The following is a 25,694-nucleotide window of genomic DNA, read 5'->3' on the forward strand; positions in this document are numbered from 1 at the left end:
CATTCGTAATGTTCTGTGCAGCTACTTTTTGGTCTTAACAAATCTACATGCTTCTTGCAAAAGTGTTTCAACATCTTCGTTATCCTTGTCTTCTGAACTTGGTTCCCAGTCAGAGTCTTCATCAGTAGCTTCGCACTCCTCTTCCTCATCATCTATAAAGCTGTCATTAAGGTCATAATCATTTGGTTCATCATCATTGGCACCGTCTTTCTCCACAGTCCTTTTTCCTGTTGGGACAAAAATGTCATATATTCATGAATCATAAATACAGAACTAAAGAGACCTTCCAGAATCATCTAGTTAGTCTCTCTCCTCAAGAAGAGAAAGAATCAACCAAAGCACTCTACCCAATGCTGACAATTTTGGGTTTCATTTTCAAGACTCTCATGAAAAGCTGTACCATCTCTCTCTGACCCCTACTGCAGCACTTACCAGTCTGATCACTTAGAAAGTTTTCCATACTGGCTTTTCTTCCAGCACTTGGAAAACAGTATCAGGCCTCTTCTGATAACATCATCTGATATCAGAAGAAAACAGTATCAGATAATGTCTTCTGATAACTCTCCTTTCCTTAAGGAGTGACACACACAATTTTCCTAGTCATCTTCCTGCTACTTCTGTACCTAAATAATACATCTATCTTGCCATTTAGCCTCTAGGTATTGCTAGATGGCTATTTTGACTGTAGATTTTCTGCCTTCATCCATACATACTTACTTAGGGCTATTTTATACTCTACTCTTTGGAATCTGACATGGCTTTTAATTCTCATTCACTTCTTTCCTAAGCTTCAGGTGAGAGAAGGGAATCTCTAGATCACTTGCCTCCTACGTTCTCAACTTGGATCCGTGCCGGATAGTCTGTGCTTCCTTTCTGAACACAGGTTAAGGAAACAACAAACACTGAACACTTCTTTCCTGAGCTGGGTGCAGCCCACCCGTTTCCCAGTTCAGTCTATTCTATCGCGCTGCTTTCTAATCTGCTGTCCATCCATCTTCACAACTCACATTTTGTGATCAAATTGCCTTCTGCCTTCACAGTGATTCACAATACTCTGTATTGGCAGGAATCAAAGACTCGGAAACCTCTGTTTACAAGAAACAGATGCTATTCGCAGCATGTTCCTAAACTTTTTTAGACAGCTTGTTTTGCAGTATAATTTTAATTGCTCAAATATGTTGGCTCATTTAAACCAAGTCCCAGAGGCAGGATAATTCTGCTATTTGAAGAAGCCTTATCAGACTTGGTAGTGTCTGTACAAAGCTGCTGCCATGGCAGCATCGCCTTCTCCTTTTATTTATCAGCAGCTGTGAACCTTCAACAAGTTTATTTCCACTGCTTCCTGATTTTGGCAGATGTGTGTAACCCTTGCTCTACAAGCTTATGTTGTCTCCCATTTTTCTTACATGTCCACAATTCCTAACTAGCCACAGTCTGTTAATATTTCAATCACGTGCTATTCTGCCCTCGTCATACCTCTGAGGAAAACCACGTTCCTTCCTCTTCTTCCCAGCCTCCAATTTTTGCATTCTTATCTCACTAGAGATAACCTGTCAATGATCTTGTACAGATAATTTATCTGTTGAGCAATTCTTGTCATCATCTTTCATATGAAACTATAAACATGTATTTTTTCCTCAGCTACAGACCCCAGTCCAAATCATCAACGTTTATGTTAACCATAAGCATTTCTTAGCAACCTCTTGCAACCTCAGGTCAGAGCCCCAGGCACTCAAGCTATGCGTGTGGTGAACAAACAAGAACACCAGGACCTGATGTAGTCAGATCACATCCTCTATTAGTTACATTTTTCTACCAGTGGGAACATTACTATTCCAGAATTATCTTATGGTCTGATTAACATTTTACTCTATAGCAACTCTCACCCGGTTTTCAAAAGCATTTACAGCATTAGTCAAGTTTCTCAAAAATACACAATTTTACGGGTGAATTGTGCTACAGAGGCACTGAATGACCTCCAGAATAATGTCAGCCATGTGTGACACAGCCAATAATATAACTGAGAAATATCCTATGGCTAGCAATCTATATTCTTTGAAGGACTGACTGTGCACCACCTAGCAGAAAATCCTGAAAATGTCAACTGTCAATTTGAGCTGTAATCCACTATTATGCTTGCTAGTTTATTGTTTACCAGACTTCAGAGGAAATTAATCACACCCATGTTTACCCATACCAGCAGAATTTCTTCTAAGAATCACAGACTATGGTCCTGCAGAATGAATTATGTCTTGGAGCGGAGAGGTCAAAACAAAGATGCTAAATACAATGAGAACAAAATCCCTCTTCTCAGACTAAGCTTATGAAATAATAAGCCCAAGACCTGCTTAGCAAAGAAAAGCTCTTCTTTACTTTCACAGCACTGTGGGTGGTATTTTACAACAGAAGTAGGAATTCTGGTAAAATACCGATTACTTCCATATTTTTCCCACAAATGTACAAGCAGCATACTATGTTTTTCCTCCCCGTACATCAACGCTTTTAGATTTCAGCAGTGAATGATGCATTTCCTTCCATGTCTTCCCCTCCACCTCTTTCTGCTATAGTTTAATTCAGCCCCACAGCCCCTAAAGCGGCTCATTAAGCACAATTCTGCCTTTTCCCTAGTACCATATTTATAAAGATGACCTTGAAACCACCTGCCATGAGCTATACACACAGGATCTACCATTCGGGTAAGGAAGGTGTTCTTATGAAAGGCACAGCTACAATTTAAAACCTTCAAGATTAGATTTAGACTTTAGATATGCACACAGTCCAGCTGGCTTCATTATAAAATCTTAACCACTCACTGCTCTTACGATGCTGCTAACAATTCTCACCACGCTGTAGTACATTGTTCTACAAGGGAGCAGTGATCAAGATGGGGCTGGTACTTGCATCATGGGATGCAGCAAAGCATACAGGTAACAAATATGCCTCAGAATATGCTAGTGCACAGATACAACCATATCAAGTATTCAGTGATAGCAAAAGCACACACACACATGATAAGGAAATGGGATGTAAAAGAAATTTTTCAGCAGAAAGTATAAAAGCAACCTCTTGCATCCACCCACAACAGAAATGGAGGCCAAAAACTTTGCCTGGAAAACTAACTAACTACAGCTATTTGCACTTTTATTTATTTTCTCTAGAAGGCAGATCTCTCTATTTTGAGGATTTCTTTAGGAAATGCCCAGCCACACCTTGGTGATCTCAAGGAAGACAAGCCAGTTCCACTTCCACTTGAGATGCAGCAGTTCCACATCCTCATGCCTTGTTCAGGCCAGTGAAAGTGAAGATAGCATATCATCAGACTTTCAGACTGTTCTTTAAAGCTGATTTTTAAATTATTTTAGAATGAATAGGAAGCTTCACATGTGGAAGCTGAGACACAAAAGAAGCCTAGAAACAGACCTAAAGGATATTTAAAACTGGAGTCTCAGCACCCACAACATGTAAGTTAACATTGTTGGCAGCAGCAAAGCGAGCTAGACGCGCCACTGGTAAATGGAGGAGATATTCATACACAGTATTACAATTTATATTATCAAGAGAGATGACAGCTTGCCTGTGCTACTATATAATCCTCACTGATGACTAGAAACTAAAGTAAGAAGGATACATATGTAGTTCACAGTGAAAGCTGCCCCCAACTCAAAGGCATTAACCTTCTTCTACACTTTACTCCTAACAAGCCAGTATCTTACCTGAAACATCAATACCTCATAGTAAGTATAAGAAAAGCTTATCAGCACACGCACAAGTATCACTTGAAAGTTATTTAAAGGTCAATGCAACGCAGAAGGAATATGTCAATCTTTCAAGAGCAATCCATCTTTACGGGGCAACCTTAACTAGTTGTGGATGAAATATGGATTCCTTTCATCCTATTATGACCCTGTGTCAGGAAGGAAGAATCCATTTAGCCACACGTGTGTCTCCTTAAATTTGTTTGTTTTCTTGTCTGCTTCCAGAGAAGTACAGGTATGCTCATCCAGGAAGCCTGGCACAAATTCAATGTCAGCACTATTACTTGTAAAAAGCAAGCAGGGTTTTACTAAAATAACAACTACTTTCTCCTCAGGTAAGTATTATCAAGCACCTCTAGCACTATCAAATGCCCAAAAACCAAAGCAGATCAGTTGCATCTCATGCTGATGTGCCCATTCATAACATTAGAACATACTCACCGTTTTTCGAAGTTCGTTGTCTGGTTCCTCTTGCAGTTACTAAAGAAAGGAAAGTTATTAGTCAGGACAGAGTACAACCTAGCATAAGGGTTATTCAATGGAGGTTGCTACAATAGAAGACTGACCTATTAAAATAAATGCTGCAATGGTTGTGCTGTGTTTACAAGTATAAAAACTACTCTGCTGCCCAAAAACCCTTTTTTTGTATTGAATGATTCCTGAGAGATTACCCAGATGAACTGTTCTTACATTATGAACCATGCCATCTGTAGACAAATGTCATCAATACTGGTTGGTTTTTTTCATAGCAGAAAATTGGAGTATTTCAAAGCATTTAAATATTTTACACCATTTTTTCTATAAATGCAATTTCTCCTTAATAATGTCATAATCCTGATTCTTTAAAGTAAAATACATTATCATTACATTTCCATAACTGTTCTGCTCTGAAGTATTGTTTATTGCATTGGGATTTCAAGTGGAAAAAATCTCCAAGTCCAATAATCACGAAAAAGCACAAAAAAATGCAAAGTATCTCTTTGAATTCTCAAAGAACAGACAAAATGTAAACAGTACATTCCCCTGTGTTTTTCAACAAGTCTAGTTACTGGAATATAAAGAGACTAGAAAATTTTAGAACAGAAACTTAGATTCAGTTTTAATTATATTCCCTCCAAGCCTCAAAAGAACATACATGCAAAAATTTCTTCTCTCAGTAAGAAAAATCACTGGTAAAAAAAAAAAAAAATAAAAAAAAAATAAAAAAAGAGACATGCTTGCAATGTTTGTTTTAGAGCATCACAAGACTTTAAAATTGTATGTTACCTGAGGATTTCCTATCAAAAGAAAAATAAGAATAAAAAGTAAGTATGAAGTCTTAAGATACAAATCTATACAGTTAAAACAAAATATTTCTGTGTACACATTTTGCTATGGGGACGGGAGAAAAGCTATAATTTTCTGCAGTATCCATTTGAAATGTTGAGAAATACTTCAGTAACACCCAAACATATTCCCTGTTTTCATTGTAATACTCCAGCTCTGAATGGGGGAAGTATAATACAGAGATCCAGTAATATCACACTATACCATGCTGAATTTTCAATAAAACCTATTAGACTCATGAAAATAGCCACTTGCCACACAGCATTTTTGTCAATACGTAAGATACAAAGCATACAAACTACGTCAGTTCTGTCTGAGCCAGCCATCTCACTGCAGTTGAAAAACATTCGAAAAAGTGAGTGCAAGTTTGCAGTGGCCAAGCAACCTTCCTTATCACAAGGGCAAGACCTCAAGCTTAAGAGCAGCAAGGGTGCAGGGCAATACAGAGTAAGCTGCAAATGCAGTGTTATTCACTTACAGTAGCTGAAAGCATTTTAGTCCAAATTTTTGGTATCCATTACTGGGTTTTGGGTCCCCCCCCCCCCGCCACTTTGAGCTATACTGAACAACTTGGCTTACCTGGAGGTGCACTGTGCTTGTATTCTAGCTTGTGCTGTGGATTCTTCCTGCAAAGAAGAAAACCGTAAAAGCTTGATTCGCCACCTTGTTCCACACTTAACAAGCCCAGAACTCCTTCGTATTTTATGGATAATTTTCATTTCTTTTTAAAATAAAATTCTGTGTCCAGTGCCCTACTGCAGTGTCTCAGCTTATAGAATGTAGGGTAGAAAAAAAAAAATCACGCTAAATAAGAGTTCCTCTTGTTTCAGCATTGGGGGAAAAAAAAAAAAAAAGATGGCTGATCAAAACCAAGAGATGAGATAGTTTCCACAGTTATATGATAAGATGCATTTGTTCAGCATAATAAGAAGTGATCCAATTATTTACTCTCACTCAGAATGAAACCAGAACGTAACTTCTGGTGCATTAATTACAATGCATGCACAGTGCATCTCAAGTCTGAGACATCCAGGCATAGCTTCCATATTCTGTAATGTACGGCTACAAATTAAATAGTTTGGGAAAATTACAAATTTTGAAAGAACTGCTTGTCTCTAAGGATCACAGGGAGATGCCACAGAAGGATTCTTCAGAGAGATTACTCACTTCTGCAGTATGCTGCTGCAATCCAGCAAGTTCAATATACAAGTTTGTATGTCTTCTATACAAAAATAGCATCAAAGCAACAAAAGAAAATTTAAAGTCAATACTCTTGGATCTGCAACACGTGTTGCCCTCAATGACCTGGATCACAGCCTGAATAACACACTGATTTATCTTCCCCAAACAGTTATCCAATGCTGCTCTAATGTTTTAACTTGGTCCAACTTACGTTGCTAATCTGTCGTGTTAGTATATTAGAGGCTTTTATCAGGGCTGCAAGTTAAAATAGTTTCAACTCAATTTATTTTTGTGTAGAAAATTTTAAAAAATTCTAACTTTGGAAGAAAAACAGTTCAGTTGTCCTAATTTTTGCTTCTGAAAATAAGCAACAATTAAAGCCTGCTATTTAAGAATGACATACCGTGTGACATTGCTTGAAATTGAGATGAATTCTGCAACTGCAGAAGTTTTTGTATATTTCACAAGATACCTTTGCTGTGAAAACTGCCTTGTAAAATCAGTTGCTTATTTATGTTTTCTTATTCTTCAAAGAACAGAGTAATGCAGTTAGTCTTCAGTAGAAAATCTTATTTTTATGTCAAAAAACTTGTGACAAATGCACACACTTCAAGTTGATTTACAATTCTATGCTACTGCCACTCCAAAGTACATTATGTGTGCATTAGAAGTGATAGTTATCTGAATTAAAAAAAAAATGGAAATACAGCTTCCTATTAAATACACTGTACTGAAACAAAAAGAATTGCCTATTTCAGTGTTTACTACTATCGTCAGCATCAGACCATTTCATCCCAATTCAAGGCATAGCATTTAGATCATTAATTATGCTCCCTTCAGTAGTAGCCAACAGATAAAGACAAACAAATTAACACGAAAACCCTTCAAAATTGCATCTATTGCTTCGTTGAAAGAATTACCATTGCTTCATGGGTGCCTCCTTTCCTCTGCCGCCAAAGAAACAAACACAGATTAAGAAATTATGAACTAATACAGCACAGAGGTTGTCTTATCTGGAAGGAGAGAGACAGTTTTGGTTTTGGACAAAGCATCCGTTGTACTCCTGGAAAAGTATGTTGGCAATTTCATTACCGGTATAAACCCAGATTTCTCATCCTGAGATAAGAAATTAATCTCATAGATGTTTTTCAGAAGAGAAACACTTTTTCTGCATTAGCTGAATATAACATTGCTTTTTCTTAAAAGCTACCCTCATTTTGTTACATTTCATAGAGAACACGCTCTTTAGGATCACCACGCTTTCCAGGAGAGAGAGGAGAAAATATTTTCTGCTCAGGCACAATCTTTATTAACAGCAGCCGTTAGTTTCAATATACGCCCACAGAAGTGCTATTGCCTCAAAATATATCCTTTTGTCCATTGTGTCAATTACACAGCAGTCATTAAACTCTGCTAAATAAAAGTGTAAAACCTAGACACTGAGAAACAAAATGGAATAAAACAATCTTTTGAAGAAAATCGATAGTGCTTACAAGAAACCGTACCAGTCAGCCATAAACTGGATTTTATTGCTGTTACTTAAGTTATGCTTTCTAACAAATCAAATACTGATTAAAAAAGAGGTTTTGTATACATTCTCAACAAATACTTTATCAAAATTTAAACTAAGAGTTACATATCAAGAACAACATATAACAATGAATTATTGTTTATATAAAAGAAGAACAGTTTACTACATGTTGACAAGTGAAAAAGCATTGATCTCTAGGTCATTGAATAGGTTCCAGAAGTCAAGTTTTCATGTTTGCCAGCTGAAATCACTAAAAAAAATATTTTGCACGGATTTTGGTGCTTTACAGGTAGCAATCTGTCCACAGTAAATTTCAGAAGGCTACAGTCAAGATTTAACATCAAGAATTACTCATTCTTCTATTGTCATTTTGCAACTCCAGGGGAGAACGTTCTTAACCTGTAAAACAAGAAAAGCTATTTTCTACAGTGTTTCTCACCTATAACAAGCCGTTCCATATGGACATTCAGGCCGGTTATCATTGTTATCCTGAATTACGATCTCCGTTTCATGATAGTCATCATCATTAGGGTGACTGAACTGCTGAAAGTGAATGGGATTCTTCCTGCAAAAGACAAATATATATCGAGAACTGACTGTTCCATTTAAACACGAGAAGTGGAGATAAGAAAGGTGTTACTGAATCAGTGACAACTCATTTTCTGTGGTTACAGAAAGAGGAGCTTTTAATGTTTAACTTTATGCAGAACATAAGATCTACTTTCAGGATAACAGAAGAAAGTTTTGTCTCAGCACATGCTGCAAAAGAGGTTGAAACAGGAATTTTCCTATTTGCCATCAGCTTTAAGTTTCAGATCTCCAAGACGTACACAATCTACTGATGTAGTCGTATAGCACGAATCTCACTCAGTGGCCGACTTGCTCAGTTATGACTCCCTCTGGAGCTATCGAAGAGCTATAGAAACCACTACCGAAGTCTTAGCTCAAGTTGGAAGGGCCAACGCATGGCAGCTGAACAACTGTGGTACTGAAGACTCCCCACACCCTCGGGTGATCACCTATTAGCAATATGTCTCAATTAGTATTTCTGTTCTGTATGCAAGTTACTATTCACTTGAATACTTCAAATGCCAGTATATTATTCCAGATGGAGCAGTCTCCTGGACATTACATCGATTATGCTGTCAAGTTTGCCTTGGCTACCACGACATTTCATTTGAAATATCAAATTACAACGACGACATGAAGTTGTACCATAAGACATAACAACTCTGTATGTAGTTGAGTCACACCAATGTTAGTGATGAGAGCACATCACTAGCATCCATGACTTTTTGCTCTACAACACTTACGCAGTTGAATCCAAGGTGAGCAAGTATTAAATACAAATATATGCGTCATTGAAAGAACATTTCTACTGCTTCTAGGCAATAGGTTTGCATACACACCATACAAGACAAGGCAGCTATAAACAACATCACTTAGAGAAGAGTTTGCTTTATAAAACTTCTGTAAGTGATGTTTAAAAGAACACAGAAAAACACGTCACAACTTCAGGAGACATTAATGTGACAGATCAAAACATACTACAAAAAATTATGTCAAAGTGAACATACTGGTACCAAAAGCAAATCTACTTTTTCCCTATGATTTCTTTTAGAGACACTTTTTTTTCAAGCATAACATTTAAAAGTAAGAAATGTGAGATATTTTAATAAATGATTTTCCAGAAGACATCCACAAAATACTTTAGTGATTTACCACACTAATTCCCAGAGTACATAATTTTCAATGTGTTTGTGCAAATTATAAGAGTGAACTGCGTGCCTCAAGCAAGAGGAATGACAGCTTTAAACTACAGAGTAATTACTGCTTTAATTTACACTTGTTACAGCTGCATTTAGAAACACAAAGCCAGAAACATGTATGTAGCTAGCTACATACACAACAGCTTCCTCATTGATCACAGGCATTCCTGCCTTTAAATTCACAGCTACCTCTTATGAACTTTATAGGGAACAGTCAGTACTAATTTCAGCATTTCAGCTACCACCATAAGAAAAAAAAGCTTTTGTTGCAGCTTTTGCAAAATGATAACTTAAGCGCTATGAGCTCTACTAGCCCTTCAGGCCTCCTTGTAGGCATTTGAAAAAGATCAGATATTTAGTATTAATACTTTAAATCTCCATTTGCCTGGTATCTTTCACTCAGAAAACTCAACAAGCAAGCTACAGATAAACTCTTCAATGAGCGACTTATCAAAGATCCAGCGGCCCTTGGATCTATTTACATAGGTGACAGACTTCTTGTCCTGGTCTTTTCCGTTAATTTCTGCAAACTGTAGGGTAAGTAAATACTGTTTCACTAGAAATCATTGCAAGGTTGTTTACCAGCCTTTTGTTCTACGACAAGTTCTCAGGAAACATCACTTCTTACACCAAATTCAGACTGGCTGCCTACTTCTTTTCCCATTTAAAAATAAATGAGATGAAACCAAGTCATTTTAGAGGCTACTTGCTTTGTTTTGTAAATACATGGAGCTAACTTACTAGCAATATTAGCAAGAATTTTCAGTCATTTGAAACACAATTCATCTTCTCAAAGGGATACAGAAGCAACTAATGTTCTGTGAAATCATTTTAATATTTATTCCTACAGTAAGATACATGTAGCATCATAGTCACCAAGGAAAGGCCTAATAGCTGTCGATTAGCCATCCTATTGTATTTTAGGAGATATCCATTTCCTTTCAAAAATCTACTTCGAAACCTACTTGGACAACACCAAACAGCCCTTGGGGGGGGAGGGGGGAAGAAAGAAAGTATGGGAGGAAGGAGGAACAGAAATGAAAGGGTCTTGATGTAATGCTCCCTGACACTAGGCTTCAGGATTGTTTGGGCCAGTGGATGATGGTCCTCAAATTATACATTACTTGTGAAGTACCTTAAACATGTCCTACTTCAGATGCTCAGGACTAGTAGAAACATCATATTTTATCTTACCTTTACCTGGATAATTTGTACTTATTCCACTTCTATGTATTGTGCAGCAATACCCAGCAAAATAAATAGAAGCGGAGAAGTGCATAGCTTATATTAAGCAAACATTTTCCCTTCTTGCGAAAATCTAAAGCTTCTTCCTTTTATTAAGAGTTTGGTTTGTTTGAGGGGGTTGTTTATTTTTTTTTTAGACACAAGAGATTTGAGTTGTAAGAGCACAACATCTATCACACTAAGTTGCACTCCAAAGTTAATTAGTTTCACAACAAAACCTCACTGCACAGGAATATGTTATTCATTTGATCAAAACAAAACCATTAAGCTTTACTCACACAAAAATTAACCAATTAAAAGCCTATTTTAAGAATAAAGTTTCATGGGAGATTTGCCTTCTCATAAACATACACAGTTACTGCAACTTTGCTTTCACAGAAGCTCTGAATTTGTGTACTCACACTTCATGATGCAGAAAATTATGCAAATAAAAATTATTTGCATATATGCAAATAAAACTGATAAAGTTCTTCAGAATCAATGCAGTCATCTCAAGCAGAAGTTGAGTATTGCTCAGTGAAATATTTAAGACAGTTTTTTGTCTGTGCAGCTACCAAAAGCAACTTAAAAGCTTTTTCTAAAGCAAGTTTAACTGATTAGGTCAGAATCCCTGGCTCTTCATAATCACATGCAGAAGACCCCTGCCATTTCAAGGGCTTATTTCCTGAGCTACTAAAGAAACTGGTAGTGAAGATGCAATGACTTACCAGGACTAGTTATAAAGCCATAGAATTCAAGACTGAGGTTATGCCACAACTGCGCGTAAGGCGTTTATAAATTCTAAATGGTAAGGCTTATTAGAAGATAGGACTCAAAAAGACAGATGCAGGTCTTTCACTGCCAGATTTACAAGCTTAAGGTGAAAGAAAAAAGTACTTATTTTCATAAACAAACAAAGAGCAAAGTATTTAGAAGAATCCGTATACAAATCCAAAGGTTGGTTGAGTGTGCCCTGCTTTGACAATTATGGGAAAGATTTAAACACAGCCAGTCTGCAGAGAACTCTATCGCAGGCTAGCAAAAGGATAGAATTGTGGATAAAAATTGTGAGTTACAGTTTTAGAGATTAGAGTTCAGGTCTACTGCACTCCTATGCGGCCCTTGAAAAGGGGGGTGGGTTTGGATTTATTTTTGTTTTTAATTCCCTATTCTTCTAACTTTGGAAAAAACAAGCAGCAGACAAGAAAATGAACAGAAGACAGTATTCAAAGAGTAAGTTCCTTGACAACAAATATAGTCAGATATAACATACACAGAGCACTTTGCCTCCTAGTGGTAACAGCAGTTTCTTTCAATTTGGTAAGGCTTCAGGCTACCTCAGAAAGAGAATTTGACACTGAAGGACGATGACAAGAAGAATCCCTGGAGCAAGAGGTGTCCATCAAGCTTGATCCTTTCAAAAGCAGTGTTTTCAAATTCATAAATGAAGAAACTGAACTATGGGTTACAAAGTTATTTCCTAAATGTTTTAAGATATGTGTTAGAGAAATCTAATAAAATTAATAGAACTAACATTTAATCTTTTCAATTTGTGCTATTTTACTAGGCACCTACCAAAGTGCCTAAATCATATCCAGAAGACAAGTATCTCTTAATAGGAGTTTACAAAATAAAGACTAGAGCTCTGAAGAGCATTTAGTTATTGAATAAATGACATTCTATAAATAAGAAACCTCACCTAGAAAAAACTTTAAGGAAATGTTACGGTTACCAAAGCAGTACTCATTTAAGATGTTGACTCCTACAGCACATCTTGTTAGGAGACACCTTTCATAAGGTTAAAGTAATGAAGGAGAGGGAAACCAACTACCCGTTGTACTCAGAAGAGCACTCAGAGCAGCTCCTCTTCCTTAGCAACTCTAAAAACTAGTTTTTGCTCAAGGAAAACACTACACGATGAAAAACTGAATACATTATCAATGTGTTCCTTCAAAGCATCCATTCATGTCACACTTACGTACATGCTCTGTTAAAAATATGGGTAACTGCAATGACTTGTTTTAATCTAACATAGCTATCCCATCGATGCAGAAAGACTACTTAGTGGTCTTGTATTAAAAGCAAATACTAAGACAGACTACAAAGCATATTTCTTTTGCTGTAAACAAGCAGGTTTAGTCTCATGACATTTCTGGCACATCAAAGCTGGTGGGTTTTTTTGATACTTCATATTTACAAACTTCCCCAACAGAAAAAGATTTTGTTATGTGTTACTCCAGAGCATTCTTTTTTCTTACAAAGCAATACTTTCCAAAAGGAGTGCTGCCAAAAGTTTTAGAATAAAAGCCAAGAACAAATGTGCACATACAGACTCCTATTCCATACTACCTGTAACTAAAATTTGCCTTCCTGAACATTAGAAATATTCAGCATTCAGTATATTAGAGCATTAAATCAGCTTAACCCCCATACAGGGGGTTACAAAGAAAACCCCCATACAAAGAAAACTTGTCTTAGCAAAATTAAAAGTAGCTGGAGCAAACTAGAGGTTGCATTTGCACTACTGGATGAGCTTAACTGCCTAATAAAAGATGTTTTCATCATATTCATTAAGGGCAAAATTTGAGATATGTGAAAAAAAAGCTACGTGAAAGCTGGAAATCTGATGTGTTTGTTAACCTAACAGCTTTATACTTCTGATTTAAACATCGAACGTAAACAAGAATCCATTTACTTGTGCTTCTTTGTTTTCTAAACCACCTCACTGTTTTTCCTATTGTTCAAGCCCCTTGGGGAAAAAGATGGGGGGGGAGGGAGGGGCAGGGGGTGGAAATCACAGGACCCCTGTTTCCTGGCTTAGCCTTACCTTTTGTGCTTACAGTGTACACAGATTTATCTAGAGCTCAAAGCATTCTCCTAAATGCAGTTCTCAGGTCATTGGTCATTTGCTAGCCTCAAGACCACTTCTAGATTTGTATCTTCCCTTTGATATATCAACACATGGCACTCCAGATCTTTTCTGGACAGAAAGGACTTGCAGGAGGCCAGGCACTCAGCACTGGTGTTTTGGAACTTTGCTGGAACACTTGTATCACACAAAAGGTTTGTATGACAGATCTTTCGCCGTGAAGTGAGAAGATATGAGTAGGAGAAAAAGAAAAAGAAAAAAAAAAAAAAGAATTGTTCTTCACTTGAAGTATTACCAAAGACACTGACCAGATAAGGGTTAACAGGAGTTTGTACGTATGCCTTGTCCTGGTTTTAGGGAGGGACTGAAAGCATAAAAAAAAGGCAGACTGGCCAATTTTAATAAAAGTAGTTCTTGATTATTTAGGGATGACAAAGAATAAGTATTTTAAATATTCAGATCACTAAGCATGCAATAACTTCAATAAATACAATCATCTTTCATAAAAGTTTCATCTGCTAATAAAACAAGCCTACAGGGTATATGTTGGTCATTTCAACCACTGACATCTCTTCTCCTTGCTGATACATGTACTGTACACACAGGCTTTTATTTCTTTTGAAATGGACTTTTGTTTCTTATTTCCTACCACACTTCATCTTTTAATTTGCTGAAGTACTTCATGCCTTGTTTTGGTTATATTAGCAGTTAGCAAGACATCCTGGCTCCTCCTTTCATACTTTTAAAATTCTTGTTATGACATTTCTCATCAGTCCCTGCTTACCAAAAGATTGTTTTCAAATCAAAGCTTGTAACGACTTTACTGTTTTCTCTTCCATAGCTAATACATTACTTCTTAATAATAAGCTATCTTAAGCTAGTTTTAATTTTGCTTTACCTGTAACAGCCTGTTCCATACATGCAAGGTGTCCTCTTATGCTTGATCTGTTTGGAGCTTTCTGAAGCATCTGCACTTCTGGTTGAATCAGAAATCTCAGTCTCGTAATCCAGATTTGCATCAGGCTCAAGAATCCCTTCCTGGGCACCAAATATTGGGAAGTCCTGCCCCAGTGAGCTTGTTGGCTTGTAGAACCAGTAATCTGCTCTTTGTTTTCTGTTTCGTCAGTTATATTTGTTTTACTGGAGATCTGACCTATTCTTTTAGACCATTTACTATGCAGCTGCCTATCATTTTTTTCCAGAGAACTTCCAGGGTTTTTTGTTCCAGTCTTGCCATTTCCTTCCATGTTTCTCATGGTACTCTCAAGAGGAAATCCAGATGTATTCTGTGGAACAAGGTTACATTTTGAAGGACCTGAAAATTTACACTCTTCAGAATTAAAAGCTTTAAGGTCAAACTCTGCCTCATCTCATCATTCCAGTTTTCAAAATCAGAGAATCACAGAACAGCCCAGGTTGGAAGGGACCTCAAAAGATCATCTGGTCCAGCATTTAAAGTCTTCTACTCCACCTTCCAAACTCAAGTTAGCTGCTAAATACAGCTGCTGAACAAAAGGCTCAAGGTAAGAACATACACACAGAGACAATTTAAAGAAAAACTTATCCTAGAGCTCCTGTCCTCAGCTTCAGCTCCCTCACAACACAGTCAGGCTCCTCTTTCACCACCTCAGTTTGTGAATAGTCCAAGGACTTCAGCTTAAATTAACTTTCAATTAAAAGTACTGTTCCTGAAAAAATGAATGGGGGTTATACATGTGAAGATATACTAGACTCTAGAAGAAATATATTTATCTATATATGGGACATATATGGGAATTCACGATATATACCTTGAGCTTAATCCCACCCCGATATATCTTAAATGCTTCAGCTCATGACTCTAAATTATAAAACAGTTTATCAGTAGATGCCATCAGGCAAAGAGTTCACTTTTGATAAATACTGCATTTTAAATTTTGGAACATATGTACACTTAAAATAAGAGATGTGTGCTTTAGAAAAAGAATACAAGATACATTACCAAGACAGGAACATTGTCCCGACAACCGAGACATTACCTGGAAGCATACCTATATTGAAGGCTGAACTACTCTGATACACTACAGAACTATTCAAAGGTCTCTGCTCTCTACAGTTTATTAGCTAAGTTCCCCCTCCAGTAAATTTATACTTAGTTTACACGGATGTGTTTGGCAGAGCTTGAAAATCAGCTGGTGGTTTCCTATTGATTTTGTTCCTTTCAATGCGAGTCTAACAAATTGTTAGCCAAAACCAGAGACAATTACATTTGAGCACAATGTGATTAAGAAAGGGCAAAGTCAGCATTAATATCAAATGATCCTGACAGCAGCATATTTAGCAAGTCAACTCTGAGACAGAAATGACTCTTCTATCAAGAATCCCAAAATAAGGCTCAGCAAACAACTGCAGTTTAGAAAATAAGCATTCATTCCCAGAAGGACTAAATTACTTTTTCTAACTAATTTGCCACTCCCACTTGTGACTTCCCTGTACTACATACTTCAATCCATTGCCTATATTGTATCTAATGAGTAAACACTTTCAGTTTTATTGCGGCGACTACTTAAAAACCAGGTTGCAATCAAGGAAAACCGAAGACGACAGCAGTATTGGCACTGGTTATAACGTGTGTATGACCTCACTGCCATCTGGTGGCTGCTGGCACTTAGAAGAATTAAGATTCTTTTCACTTCCTACCCTACAGCAGATTTTCTCAATTGCCTTAAATATGACAGCAGGAGAGTGATTTTGGTTTTGATATCAAAACTCCAATCTTTTAGAGCTCTCTATGATTATTACTTTTGCTTTCACTAACCCATTATTTTTTCTGCAGAGTTCTGAAGGCAATTTCTTACACCGTGCTTGAGATAAAAATGATTTATAAAGTTATTAGGAAAAAATAAGTAAGGCTTCATACTTACAAATTGCAAAATTAAATAATTCATTATGTAGTCACTCATCTTATAATTTGACAGAGAGAAACAGCACTGCAGCTGGTATTAATGTACCTAGCCAACAACAAAGCTCACCACTCAGAACACTTTTTCAGATTAAAAGATATCACTATGTTATATCAAAACTACCCTGAAGGGTATGCTCTCCACGAGTAGATCATTTCAATTAACCTTAAGATTTAATTAAAAAACAAAACCAACCCCCAATTGTTTTCAGTGTCAAAACCAATGAAGCATACCAAATAATAGTATTTTAAGTATTTTATCAGATCCTATAACAGATCCAGCCAATTCTAACGCTAGAGATTAGAAACACCTCCCTAGGTTGTTCACTTAAAGGAAAAGTCAGTGAAAGCCTCAGTTTGCTCTCATGAGAATGTGTTTTGTTTGTCTTTGATAACGATCCTTCTCTTCTCATTACTAGGAGGGTGCTATCAGTAAGTATTTAACTGCCTATAAACGCAGCTGTACTTTGAGGACACACAGGCACATCGACCAGCTGGACTGAAATGACTGTTCACTCACTGCCACAGATTGTTTTGGATTTCAGATTACTTTTTTCTTTCCTTTTTTTGACTCAGATTTTGAGATAGTGGCATAAGCACACTCCCTGCTATTTTTCTTCAAAACATAGCAGTTGCTAAACCACGTACCATAATTTTCTGACCATAAAACTTTACCAACTGGAATGGCACTAGTTTGGGTAAAGTGCAGTGTTGAATTACATCAGTGTCATACCATCACCTATCCGTAAAGGGTTCTCAGAAAAAGAAGTCACAAACCAAGCCGCTCCTAGGACCAGTACTTTGGCCCATGTCTTCCAGCCTCTTGCTGTAAAGCTGAAAGTCTGGTATTTTTGTGGAACATTTGGGGCCTAAATCTCAGATCCCAAGAAAGAAGTACAGCAAACCAAGTCTCTGAAGGCTTCCAGGATCCTTGCTATAGAGCTGTCCAATGGACTGGCATTTCAAAACAACTGTTAAACAACAAATCACAAGCAGAACACATAGTTACGTGGTAGACCCAACCTTCAACACGACATTGCCAACTACGTTCTCATTTTTTTAAATACCATGCTTCTGCTCTGAGCCAAAAAAATTACCTGAGACGAAGGGACAGGGATGGAAAGACAGCTCCTTTTCCCTTGATCTTGCTCTTCACCTTCAAAATCCTCTATAGTTTCTTCAGAGGCTAATATTTTTTTCTGCTGCGCCTTTACTTCTGATTTCAATGACCCCATATTACTTTCTCCCCTTCCTTGGCCTTTTTTCATTCTACTGCCTTAAAAGAAAATAAAAGGGTACTTTTTGAATGCAGCTTTTACAGTGAAATCCTGACCACTATAGAAATCTAAAGCTACGTCGAAGCAGAACACTGGGCAAAAAGCATGAGAAATAGCAGCAGTTGTGCATGCACTGTTTCAACAACACATTTTTCACTTGCTGCTTATAGGAGTAAAAAGTATGTTTTAGAATGGAACAGATGCTTGAGGGGGAAATTTGGAGGAGAACAATAAATATGTGGCAAAGAATATTCTGGACTGACTGTATCAGTACGACTGACAATTTCATTTACACAATAGGAGCTGATCAAGTAAACCACATGTCCAAGGACGACTTTTACCACAGACTTTTCATGTAAGTGTCACTTCAGACTACCAGTTTATACACACAAACATCAATTAGGACACGGCAAAAATTGGGATATGCCCACTTGCCTAGTCAATCACATCACAGTTGATTATTTCATCAGCCAGTAACAACAGAAAGATAGCAAATGTTGTGCCTCTCTTTGGAAAGCTTCACATCTCAGAAAACTAAGACCTCTGTACTCAAGTAGTATTTTCTGGATATACGGCTGGGAGACAGCTAGGGCCACTGTCCTGGTTTTATTATAGCTCCGTCTGCTGCAAAACACATTCAGAAGGAAGATACTTGATACTATTTTGCAAGACTTCAAAAACTCTCCCCCTTCAAAAAATACTGATGTGCTGGAGTCATGTGTATGAAGCAAGGAATTTTTCCAAATGTTAATGTCTGACTTCAAAACCACAAATCCGTGTTACCTTTCCAGTAGGAAGACAAACAGAAAAAAAAAATAAAAGGGCAGCCTTTTAGTTTTACTCTCTACCTTTCTACCTTCCTATCCAATACCACCCTAAAAAGATGCAAACCATTTCACAACTTTAAGGAAATAATTTAGATTTGCAGAAGAGATTGGTTGTTTTATTAAAGCAGCCCACTCTAAGCTGGAATCATTATCTCACATAATGACTTTTTAAACAGTTCCAATAGCATTCGTATGTATCCCTAGCTCCTTCAAGGTCAGGCCTTCAACAGCACACAGATACCCCTTGCCCACACAGCTTCAAATCTCAATACTTAGGCGATCAAAATGTTCAGTCTTTGAAACAAACATTATATACACGTCTATAACAAACATTATAGTACTTGTGGAAAAAAAAAAAAAAAACCCAAATCCCAAACGTAAGAAAACAATCACACTAGTGCATGACTCAACATAGCCAGCAGAAGTCCTCTGGTACACGCAATTTTTAATTTGAGGGAATAAGCCAGCAGAGAACAGCTTTGGAAAGGGAAGGAAGGAAGGAAGGGAGGGGAAAGTAAAGTTTCTTTTGCTTCTTACAATTTTCTCAAAATTCGCTTTTGAGGAAAGGAATAGGCAGGGTAGCTGATGGCATACAACAGAGGGGTTTAAAGCCACAATTGCTCAGGTCAATCCTTCCAGACACCTGCATTTACTACAGGAGATAAGAAGCAATTGGTCAGACATTGCATGAAATACTTCTGCAGGCCTGCTCAGGCATCAAGATGTTTCCATTACACCATCTCAGCAGAAATAGCAAGTGGAAAGAGAGGCATTAAAGAATAGGTGTTGGACACAGAGGAGCGGACAGGCACACACTAGCCACAGTTCATATAGTGAGACTGACTAACGAAGGAAACTCAGCAGTTAGACCTAAACCACCTCACACCTCGCCACAGAACGGCAAGCAGGTGGGGCGTGCTGTCTTCAGCACAGTGAAAGACAGAAACGCTGGGGGAGCGTTGTTAAATGTACACAGTCATTTTCCTTCTCTTCTCTCATTTCTTTAGTCCTCCAGTTCCATTGATAAAAGTCATCAGAGCAATAAATGCCTTGCGATAAGTTTGTAGAGAATGTCTAATGGCTGTTTTAGAAGTCTTTACAAGCTCCCAGGACCAAAGCCAGACACGCTAGAAAATCTTCTTGGGATTGGGCCAATGTGGCACCCTTGTGTCTCCCATTGATAGTGACTAAACACAGTATTCTGCTGCTGTTTCCACTGATACACAGCAGTAGAAATTTATTGTACATTCAGCAATTCCCTTTTGCGGGAAGGACAAGAGGGAACGCAATACCATTTTAGCCTCATATTAGTAAGAAACTACTATACTTTGATGAACTGCTCCTCCTAGGAAGTAACTTTGGACTAAGTGATCAAGTTTGATTCAGGCACAGTTAAAAAACTACCACACACCACCACCCAAAAAACCCTACCTTTAAAACCTGTGAAATTAGAAGAATCTATATTTAGAAGGGCAATACATCAGTGACTTAAATGTGGAGAAGGCTTGGAATTAAAGGTACAGAAACTACCCAGAATTTACATACTAAACAAAACAGGTGAGTTTATAGGTAAGGGCTCCAGAACATCAGATGTTCAGCTGTCCAAAGAGAATATAACACCTGGCATAAAAAAAAAAGAACAGAAAGAAAATCAACTGATCAGAAAGAGCACTGTCACACCCGTAGGACTGATCACAAAGGAGACAACAGAAGTCAGTCTCTGTCAGCTGCCAGGCACAGAATATGGAAAGAGCAGTAACAAATTAATACTTTCTACCACCACCATTTTAATTTAAGAAAATGATATCAAAGCACATAAATGTGTATTGCTATGCAAATGTACTACACTGCAAACCTACCTCCTTTCATTACAGGCTCAGAAATCCTCTGAACCAGGAGATCTCTTTCCAGCATCCAAGATGGAAGCACTCTCTTTCTTTGAATAGATTTTGACTGTTCACTTTCATTATCATCAGAAGGAGGAACCTGAAACAATATTTACTGTTTAGTACCTTTCTCCAGTTACAAAGAGGTGGAAAAACTAGAACACAAGTTTGTACACAGTTACGTCCTTCAAACGCAGCCTGGATTACCGCCCACCTTCTGGATGGTGCCCATTGCCTGAAATTTTTTTACAGTTCCTACTCACTCAGAAAAACAACATCTATAGAAACCTTCATTCAGTTAAAGAAAAACCTCCCTATATCTCTGGAATAAATATCTAAAAGGCTACAGACTGAAAGTTTCATAGAAGAGCTTTACCAGCATAAGAGAAAGAGCAGGTTTAACAAACAAATGCCTATTCGTCAAAAAACCAGATAAGTCTTACTAGCATTCACTCAATTCCTTTATCCAGAAAGGAACCACACTCTAAACAAATTAAATACACCAAAGTCATGTTCAGTGCATACTTATGTACTGAAAGTAATACTATCAGTTTGAATCTCTACTTACTAAAAGGTAAGTATCCATCCCAGCAATCTCAGCTACAGTAAAGGCTGACATTTCGTTTGTTGTACGTAGTTATCTACTGTACAATGATGTTGACCAATGTGTCCCTTTAAGCACCATGTTGCTGGATACACAACAAAAGACCTAAGAAAAATCCCAATAGCTCCATACACTATTTATCAGACTGTCTGAAAGCCATTTTACTCAGCAACATTTAAAAAAAGCAAAAGACGCTTGCTTTGAAAACTCTGTTTTGCTGGACAGGATGCTGGCTGCCAAGGAAAAACCGGAGGGTTATTTATCTGTGTGTTCATATGGATCTTAACAACACAACTCCACCACAGCTGTACAATTCAAATGAAATAGGCTGCTAGTACACGATAAACAGATATTACTTATAGCCAGCACAAGGCATCTACAGTCCAACTACAGGCTCTCCAGATATAAATTTCAGAGGCTTTTAGGCTGGTTGAAGAACAGTCATTCATTCCCCTAGGCCTTCACAGGTACTTACAGCATATTACTGATACAGATCAGAGACCAGAACTGGAGTTTGTTCTGTAATACTGAACTCAGCTACCGTAGTTAGTTCAAAATATTCCCAATATCAATTTTTGTATATTCCAGAGAACCAATTACTGTAGCAGAATTATCAAAACATAAATACACAACAGAAATATATTTATATACTTGTATAGCATACAATCCCAATCAATAAAACAACAGAGATTTTGAGCATACAACTTTTCCAGAGTTTACTTCTCAGGGTAAAAAAGAAAAAAGTTTTAGAAAACACAACACCTTTACTTCATTTTCAACACATGCTTACAAACATTAAGTTTAATTTAAAAATTAAACACCCACCAAATATCTGGAAGTAGCGTCCTTTTTTCTCATTTTTGCGGTTCCCTGTATGTCAGAGTTGGAACATGCCGGTTCTATTAACGATGGACTACAAGACATCTCAGCAGGATGAACAGTTGGTCCTTCTTCTGCATCAGCCTCCTGATTTTTTTCTGAGAAAGCAGATTAATTTTTAGCTAGTCAAACTCATCATGAATATAACATGTACTTTTCACTTAAACACAGAAGTTGGTCTGAACTTTTGCCATCAATACACTTCTAAATTGAATGTAACATACTCTTACATCAACTTACAGAGAAGAAACAAACATGCTTCCTTTCCACCGTCCACTGAAAGTATTTTGACCGAAGATTTCCCAATCACTGCTGACCCCTACTGTACTGTGTTTGGGTTTTAAGTACATAATTTATACTAGTCACTGCCATGACAAAACTTTGAGAGAGCTGAAATTACAGCTTAGAATTTGCTTTACCATAAATCTGTGCAGCTTCCCAAAATTTGATTCTACAATAGAAGTCAGATAACAACGTTAAGATACAGTTTTCAGGATCAGACACCCAACGAATCCAGCACTTCTTGGCAAGTTCTCACTAAAGGCTACAAGTCTGCAGCTCTGAGGTGACACCACGTACTCAGGTGCTGGTTTTAAAAGCCTCAGTTCAGAGCCACCACGTCTGAAATGCTTTTCAGTCGTGAAAGTGCACTGAAACTGCAATCGTTTTTCCTTTAACGCTTCGCCCTTCCTCTAGTCAATTCACTAGCACAAAGAATTAGGAAAAAAAGTGTAATTACTGCACTATTCACTGCACAGCACCACTCGGGAGTCACCGTCGCCCCTTCCACAGCTTTCTGCGTTACACAGGAGGCACACGCTGACCAGCTCAACTTTTCATTTCGTCGTGAAGAGAAACACAAGAGGCCAAGCTCTGCCCACCCCCACCCCCCAAACAGGCCCCTCCAGGCGCTTCTCGGGAGGTTTCCGTTCCTCACGGGCTCCCCCCGCCCTTTCCCCCCGCGACGGAGCCGGCGGTGCAACCAGCCCCGGACTCGGGCTCCAGTGCGTGCCCCTCTAAGCACACTGGATCAAGACATAAAACAACGCTGACCTCGGGGGGGGGGGGGGGAGGGGGTTTTGAGGGTCTGCAGCACACCGGTGGCGGGAGCGGCCTGCAGCAGCGCTGGGAGCTGCAGCCTTCCCCTCACGGGAGGACCGGGGGCGAGGCCGCAGCCGGGCCCCTCGGAGCGGGCGGCCGCGCCAGCCCGCACGGGGAACGTCGTTAACTCGGCGCCCGCGGCTCTGCTTCTTAAGGACGGTACCGGCCTCACCTCAGGGGGTGGTGTGACCGCCGCCGCGGGAACGGGGCAAAACCCGCCGGGAGCCGCCGCCGGGGCTCGCCCGAAGGCCACTGGCGCGCGGACGCCGCGTGATGACGTGTGGACGCTACGTCACACACCACCGCCCCCAGAGCGGCGGGGCCGCGCCGCCTCTTGCGGGCCCGAAAAGCGAAAAGACTCGCCTTAAAAACCACCGACACCCCCCCACCCCCCCCGCCGTGGCGTGACGCGACGCAGCGGCCAGAAGGCAGGATATGCCGGCAGGCGGAGAACCGGCCCCGGGTGTTGCTGGCCGCGGCGGCCCGGAGACGCAGCGGCCGCGGTGACGGAGGGGGCAGCCCTCCCCGCCCCGAGGCCGCGGGATGGAGGGGGAGCGCTCTGGCGCCGGCGGGCCCCCGCTCCTCCCTGCCGGCCTGGAGAGCGGGGGAGAGGAGGAGGAAGAGAAGGAGGAGGCGGCGGCCCGGCCGACTTCGTGGCTCTCCTCCCTCCGGAGGTCAGCTCTCGGATTTTCAGCGACCTGGACGTTGAAAGCTTGTGTCACGCGGCCGTGACGTGCAAGGGCTGGCACCGCGTCATCGAGAGCAACGACCGTTTATGGAGACACCACTGTTTGAGCGTGAGGGCTGTCTGCCAGCGGGAGATCGACTGCGATCGAGGAAATGGATATTCCTGGAAGGTAAATTTAACGTCAGCGACGTAATGTCGGCAGCGTCGAGGCTTCTGGGATTGGTAATAGAAATATGAAAAGAAATTACATCAGCACTTCTCATCTGTCCCAGGTTTATGGGAGAACTGCTGTAATCACAGCGTGGCTCAGCAGTGCACCCCAACAGCTGGACATCTGGTTAAATGCACAGAGAGATGAAAGCAAGGCTGTCCCGTTTCCTACCCAAGACCACATCTGGCCGGCCCGGCATGCCCCGTTTAGTCCTCACGCTGCCCCGCACGGCCTCAGCAATGATGTTCATCATACCAAAGTCTGCACAGCCCTAACATGGAAGAAAGCCCACATCCCAGTAGACAGGGCTGGGGGGGGAGAAAACCTACCCCCGCTGGGCAGTGTGTGCTCTCTGGTTGTATTTTGTGGGAATAGTTCTGCTGGCGAGGAATTAATTCCTGTAAATTCATCCTGGGTAGCTCTGCCGCAATACACCTTGAGCAACATGTATCCAGGAGAAAAAAAAAAACAGGGTAGAGAAGAGGAACAAGCAGGAGTTCTGAGAAGCTGTTTTGAAACTCTCCCCACACACACTCCCAGTTACAGCTGCTCTGAGGAGTTAGGAGCTGAACATGCTGGAAGATCTATCACTGTTGAGTCCAGCCTGCAAGCTGAGGTAGATCAGGAAAGGAGTGGTTTCACAGTTACTACTCTGGACCAGCTGGAGGGTGATCCCCACCTCATTTTAGCTGGTGTGCTTGAGAGCAGGGGTGCAGTACAGCAGTGAAAAGAGAAGCAGCGGCAAAAAAACCACCCAAACAAACAGGTCTGGACTCTCACATTTCAGTAGAGGTGTTTCAGTATGAGGCAGAGCCATGAGCAGGTAGCCCTTCAAATGTACAGCTCTTACTGCTTTTGCACAGGAATTTCCACAGCTCCCTGCACTGATTCTCTATTTTATCTGTATTTTGGAGAGGGGATTTGAAGGAGAAGCAACAAACACACCAAGTCAGCATTTTCTTGTACTAAAAGGTTGGCTGACAGAATAATTCAGCCAGCCTGCATTAAGAGCCCAAACAAGAGTTAAAGGTCATAAATAACCTAAATAGGAAGAGAAAGTGAAACGCAGCTCTTAAGGAGTAAGGAGGAAGATGAATTCCTCTTTTAAAGTAAGGAGGAAGATTAATTCCTCTTTTAGGGTTTTCATCTTGATCCTCAAAGAATTGAGGCAAGAAGCAATTCTCCATCCAACTTAGAACAGAAAAGATGGAAATAGACCAAGGTCTGCTTCTTGGCAGCAGTACATCTTCCTGGGCTTAGTGTCTAGATATCCAAAGACATGTTCCAAATCCTTTGTCTAGCATTACTCTTCCAATGCAAAACTTATTTGTATTGAATGCAACTTAAATAATTTCCAAGATTTGAGCTGTCTGTTTTTCCATCAGATCACATTACTGAGAAACTACTGGAAAAGCAAAGTGAAGCAAGAATGGCTGAGCGGAAATACAGCAACGTTCCTTCACAAAACAGCTTGCCAGAGAAAAGCATGTATCCGATGGATGTCGACACATGGGGAGAAATCCTGGAAGCAGAACTTGAGAGATGAGAAACCAGTGCTGGTTCTTGCAACTCAAGAACCTTCAATCAACAACTCACAGACTGCCAACCTGTAAATATTTTGCTG

At 39.5% G+C, this 25,694-nt stretch overlaps 1 protein-coding gene and 1 pseudogene across 1 annotated transcript; one reads left to right on the forward strand and one right to left on the reverse strand.

The window, feature by feature from the left end:
- Positions 1–22,871, reverse strand: LOC127028219 (aprataxin and PNK-like factor). The gene is given in 10 exon segments (XM_050913964.1): positions 1–227; positions 4,197–4,235; positions 5,661–5,707; positions 8,234–8,359; positions 14,555–14,705; positions 14,708–14,942; positions 17,695–17,873; positions 20,561–20,687; positions 22,017–22,168; positions 22,810–22,871. Coding segments are annotated over 9 exon segments (1,209 nt in total). The 5' UTR covers positions 22,116–22,168; positions 22,810–22,871; the 3' UTR covers positions 1–21.
- A 573-nt stretch (positions 22,872–23,444) lies between these two features.
- Positions 23,445–25,676, forward strand: LOC127028218 (F-box only protein 48-like; annotated as a pseudogene).
- The last annotated feature ends 18 nt before the right edge of the window (positions 25,677–25,694 follow it).

This window comes from Gymnogyps californianus, unplaced genomic scaffold (genome assembly GCF_018139145.2).
Source record: "Gymnogyps californianus isolate 813 unplaced genomic scaffold, ASM1813914v2 HiC_scaffold_271, whole genome shotgun sequence".
Classification (NCBI taxonomy): domain Eukaryota; kingdom Metazoa; phylum Chordata; class Aves; order Accipitriformes; family Cathartidae; genus Gymnogyps; species Gymnogyps californianus.